The sequence below is a fragment of the Acanthisitta chloris genome, unplaced genomic scaffold, assembly GCF_000695815.1.
Source record: "Acanthisitta chloris isolate BGI_N310 unplaced genomic scaffold, ASM69581v1 scaffold14575, whole genome shotgun sequence".
Lineage (NCBI taxonomy): Eukaryota > Metazoa > Chordata > Aves > Passeriformes > Acanthisittidae > Acanthisitta > Acanthisitta chloris.
The window spans coordinates 9712-15186 of NW_008672197.1; the positions used below are offsets into that span (position 1 = coordinate 9712).

At 37.3% G+C, this 5475-nt stretch overlaps 1 protein-coding gene across 1 annotated transcript; it reads left to right on the top strand.

Moving 5' to 3' along the window:
- Nucleotides 1-261: 261 nt before the first annotated feature.
- Nucleotides 262-1153, top strand: LOC103801990 (E3 ubiquitin-protein ligase Arkadia-like; the record flags this gene model as incomplete). The annotated part of the gene is made up of 1 exon (XM_009074428.1): nucleotides 262-1153. A coding segment is annotated over exon 1 (877 nt), but the record flags the coding sequence as incomplete, so codon positions are not given.
- Nucleotides 1154-5475: the final 4322 nt, after the last annotated feature.

A 5475-nucleotide genomic window follows, 5' to 3' on the forward strand; every position in this document is an offset into this window, starting at 1 on the left:
AAGTGACAGTGTTTTCACTGACTATAAGAACTTCAAGTTAAAAGTGTTCTGTGTTCATTAAAAATTACATCATCAAGCAATATTCTTGGTATTGTGAAACAGCTGTATTTCAGTTATTGCTGCTCTGTTGTTCCCACTGAGTGAAGTGGTGAGGGGTTAGTCTTAGCAGTAAATGGGTTTTCTCTTATTTCAGTCTTGCTTTTGAAAAGTCTAATGCTTCTTTTTCTTGATGCTTATCTTTTTTTTTCCCCCCCTAGGCCTTTCTTAAACCTTTCCATGTCTAAATGGACTCCTGAATGTAATATAGTTTATACTCTAAAAGCGGATATGAAGAGTGAAGTTCCTTCTGATGCACCAAAGAGACAGGAGAGTCTGAAGGGGATCCTCTTGAACCCTGAGCCTATTGGGGCAGCCAAAAGCTTCACTACAGAAGTTGAGATGATAGCCAGTAAAGTAGGGAATGAGTTCTCTCACTTATGTGGTGATTCTCAAAAGCAAAAGGACATGAATGGGAACCATACAGACCAAGAAAAAGGTATTGTGGTGCGAAAAAAGCGCAAGAGCCAACAGGCTGGTCCTTCATACGCTCAGAATTGTCCTGAGAAGGAAAACCAAGGAATCTTGGGATTGAGACAGCATCTAGAAACACGGAGTGAAGACAATGATTCTTCTTTCAGTGACTGTATCTCTTCGCCTTCATCTAGCTTACATTTTGGAGACTCTGACACAGTAACATCTGATGAAGAAAAAGCTGCTCCTGTCAGACACCCTCAGGCAGTGTTGAATACTGCAACTAGAACTCATAGTGCAAGGTCACAGAAGTGGCCTCGGACTGAGACAGACTCTGTACCTGGGTTGTTAATGAAAAGGCCCTGTTTTCACAGCAGTTCTTTAAGAAGACTTCCATATAGGAAGAGATTTGTGAAAACAAGTTCGTCACAGAGGACACAGAACCAAAAGGAGCGAATTTTAATGCAGAGGAAGAAGCGGGAGGTGCTGGCCCGGAGGAAGTATGCCTTGCTGCCCAGCTCCAGCAGCTCCAGTGACAACGACCTCAGCAGTGAGTCTTCTTCCAGTTCATCTACTGAAGGAGAGGAAGACCTGTTCGTGTCACCTGGTGAGAACCACCAGAACAATGCAGCTGTTCCTTCAGGTAAAACTAAATTCCTGAGGTATTGTTTTATTAGTTAGCTTCCATCATGTACAATAGGCTTTTTTTTAGAAGTGCTTCGAAGCAGTTTTTGTGTTTTTGTAGAAGATAATACTACCAATAGACTTGCTTGAAGTAATGTGAACACAGCAACATAAACTATTGATGGAAAAATTACGTTCAGAGGTTAGAGTAGAATTGCAACAAATCTAAAATTTTGAATGTAAAAGTTCAAGTTAATTGTTTCTAAATGTACTGAAAGGTTGCTCAGTCTGATCAATCACATGCTGCTGAGTTGATACTTTTTTTTTTAGCTGTTGAATTGTGTTAAGAATTTTAGCTGTTATAGCTTTGTTAACTCATTGTGGTAATAGTTCTGTCTGTGTTCAGAATGTAGAAATACCTGCTAATACTTAATTGCACTTGAGAACTTAAAAAATATTATGAAGGGGGAAAAAAGTGTTTGTTGTGTTAAGAGCCTGAAGTAGGAGTCAGTTGCAATAATAAGAGAAAACTAAGACCTGAAGATGTGGAAATCAAAGTATTGTGTATATATCAAATGTTTATATACCTATATACACTCAATGCAATAATCTTGCAGTTGGTTTACATAGTTATTTCTCTAGTGTGTCTTTGCACAGTATTTGAATGCTTGAATGTTTGGAGAAGGATTTTTTTGGGAGGTGTTGTTTGTTTTGTTTTGTTGTGGAGTTTCTTTGTTCATTAAGACATAAATTTGTCGAGTGAATGTAGTGCATTCTGTTTATTACTTAAGCTTTTTAGAGAGCATGGGGAAGTAGATAGAACACAGCATGGTGTTAATCTGTGCAACCATGTGTTCTGTCTGGTGACAAATGTGTTTTAGAAAGTGAAACCGTATCTCAGACTGTGCTGATCATTCCTCATTCAGAAAATATGACTGAAAATACAAAGACAGGTTTTAAAAAATAAGATGTGAATGTTTGTTAGGGCAGGATTTATGTTTGAACAGAACCAGAGTACTAAAATCTAGATTATTGCTTGTTATTCATTGTAGCAGGAAATAATTTGTGTGTTGTTCTTTATTGTGCTGTTTAAATACAAGAAGTAAAATTTGTAATGCAGAATTCTTACTTATGCAGTGCTAGGGCTGCATATACAACTCCGAAGCAGAAGAATTACTGAGCAGCCTTAATTATCTTGATGTGTATTTGTGGGGATAGAAATTCATTTTGTAAGCCTAAACAAGTTCCATTTGACACACGTTTAAGCATATGGAGGAGTATGATTTGTAAATAATAAATGTGTGGGAATATGCATATATTTATATTAAAAAACAGTTTGGGAGGGACACTATTGTGTTAACACCTCTGTCTCCAAGTTAATAGTTTCTTATAATTTTCAGAGGATGGAGTTTCATGTAACTAAAATGATGCAGGACCATTAACAATTTTTCAACACAAAGGAGGAAAAGTGCATTGTCCAGTGGCTTAATTTTTATACTACTTAAAAAGCGCACTTGTTTTATGAAATTGTTTGTTTTCATGTCATGAATGAAAAATTGATTAGCACTGCACCAGTTAATTGTAGATTAAAACACTGATACTGGTTGTAACTGAAAGAAGCTTTAAGGATTGTGTGTTCTGGTGACTGTACTTCAGGACTAACACTTGCAGTGAGATGAGAAGCAATTCTGGCTTAGTGTGTGTGACTACTATGGAGGTTTTTTTTCCAGTGGATATTTTTACACTACTTAAAAAGCGCACTCGTTTTATGAAATTGTTTGTTTTCATGTCATGAATGAAAAATTGATTAGCACTGCACCAGTTAATTGTAGATTAAAACACTGATACTGGTTGTAACTGAAAGAAGCTTTAAGGATTGTGTGTTCTGGTGACTGTACTTCAGGACTAACACTTGCAGTGAGATGAGAAGCAATTCTGGCTTAGTGTGTGTGACTACTATGGAGGTTTTTTTTCCAGTGGAAATATGTATTGATGGAAAGTTTTGAGCATTTTATTTACACTGCAGATATAATGGGAAGTTGAGCAGACATCCTGTGTGAAAGTGTCCTATTTTTAGCAGGATAAAAATGTGATTAACATTTTCTGTAGCTTTCTGCTGTTATGTAAGGCATTTCTAGTTATTGAGTTAATTAGGACAGAAATGGGGCCAGCTGGAAAAATAGCTATGCAACTTCTCTGTATACTGATGGTGTTTCTATATGAGGAAAGAGTTGTATTGATAGTAAGGCTACACTAGCTTGTTCATGGCAGGGAAAATTTCTTTGCTCTACATTTGCACGTGAAGGTTACATACGTGTCTGCTGAAATTATAGAATATACTGAAGGACAAATAACTTTGCTAAGGATATGAGGCCTGTGGAATATCTAGAAGTACTAGAGGACATACTTAGGAAAGAAGGAGAATAACAATAGTTAGAAAAGTAAATACAATTGAAAATGAGGTAATAACTGAATTTTCAATAAGCAGCCATGTGATCAGTCTTGTAGCCTACTGAATAGCAATTTATATTAGGGATATCTCAGAAAATATTTCTTTGCTTTGAATGTTGATGTTTATCTAAAGATAGTGCATTTAAAGAACTAGGAAATGTAATTGGTGTATATTATTCTGGAAAACATTTCTTTTTTGAGTGCTGCAACAAGTTAAAGTAACAGATCTTTTTCACCAAGGAAGTGTGTACTAGGTACGCTCTTGTAGTTAATAAAACTGACTTGCCTACTTTTGGAAAATCATATGAATGGAGATGTGGAGGGGAGATGGTTTCTTTAACAAAAACTTAACCAAAAAAACCCTCCCAAACAGCACTATATATGGTTTTCCCACCCTTTTTACAGGGCTTCAGCTGTTCTGGTGAAACACTGTGCTTTGGGAGGGTGAGAGTCTTGAACAAGTACTCCCTGACACCTGGGAATAGATGATACTGTTTTACCAAGTGTTTGCCATAAAAGGCAGTTTTCCTCATTAAATCTGGGATGACCAGCTGAAGCACATTCAGCAGACAGAAGAGTTTGGGGCATAAGGCAATGTAGAAACAACTGTGTGTAGTTTAATGATACAGTTACAGCTGGAGGTGCAAATGCTTTCAGGGTGTGTATTCTAACTGGAACGTTGATCAGCTGGTTTTAATGGAAATACTGGGCTTACAGTTAAAATGACAGCAAGCAGCAGCATTTTGCTGTGAAACACAAATTTTGACTTTTTTTTGTTTATGTACTGCAGAAGCTTTTCTTAACTCTTGCAGGACCTGTATACACAGGTATACACACCTATAGATAATCCTCTTTTGACTACTCATGAAAGGTGGCAGCATTTCAGCTTATACTGTAACTGGGTCTCTGTAATGTTGTAATGCAAGTTTTCTGCTTCTACAGGCATTTGATTTTCAGCTTACATCTAAAGGGTTGGGGTGCCATTGGGAGAGAGGCAGTCTGTGGAGGCAAATCTAGCAAAAGCTAAAATTGGAACAAGTTTTTAGCATTACATGTTCTGATTTGGCAGTAAAGTACAACTCTGGAAAATAGGCAAGTGTTGAAAAAAAAGCTGTGTAGAATTTTGCATTATCCTAAGTTGTTCACCTGATAGCACTTAAAATTCCTTCAGGGTTGTGCTGGTTTGAGCTGAAGTAGAGTTAACATGTTGACATGTTATTTTGTATTTTTGAGCAACTAGTGCTAGACAGGCTTTCCTCTTTCCTTAAAATGTAATACTGATGAGAAGCTGCTCCAGGAAGTGTTCAAAGCTGCTTTGGAATGGTAAGACTGAGTTTATTAACTACTGTTGATCCTCTATAACATATTTGCTGTCCATCTCCCAAAAACGTTGAGTATAGACATGTGATATTTTAAGAGCCAGAGGCTGGTGGTAATGTTAAACATATACCACTTCATGTTCAGATTATTTTAACAGGTTTAAGATAAACAGGTATTAAGTGGAAATGAGCTGCCTGTTGTTGATTATTTTTCAGTTACTTAATCCCTCCTAAAAGCTACAGCTTGCAGTCCTCTCACAGTAACTGATGCAGCTTATAATTCTGAGCTTTTATCTCAATAGCATTAGTGGCTAAGGAAGTGGGTACATATTCTGTTTACCATGCTGCTTACTGGTGGAGAGTCAGGGAAGAACTGATGTGGTGAGCAAAGAAGCACCTGGCTTTGTGAGCAGCCAACATTAATCATTGCTGCTATATCTGCTGTGAATTGGAGCTTTAAATAGCTGCAAAATAAAAGTTAGTGTGGAATTCGCTTCAGCACTTCCCTGTAGCTTCTGTGGCTCTCTGTGCCTGAAAAGGTGCTGCTTCTAGAATTTGCTTTCTGTGACAT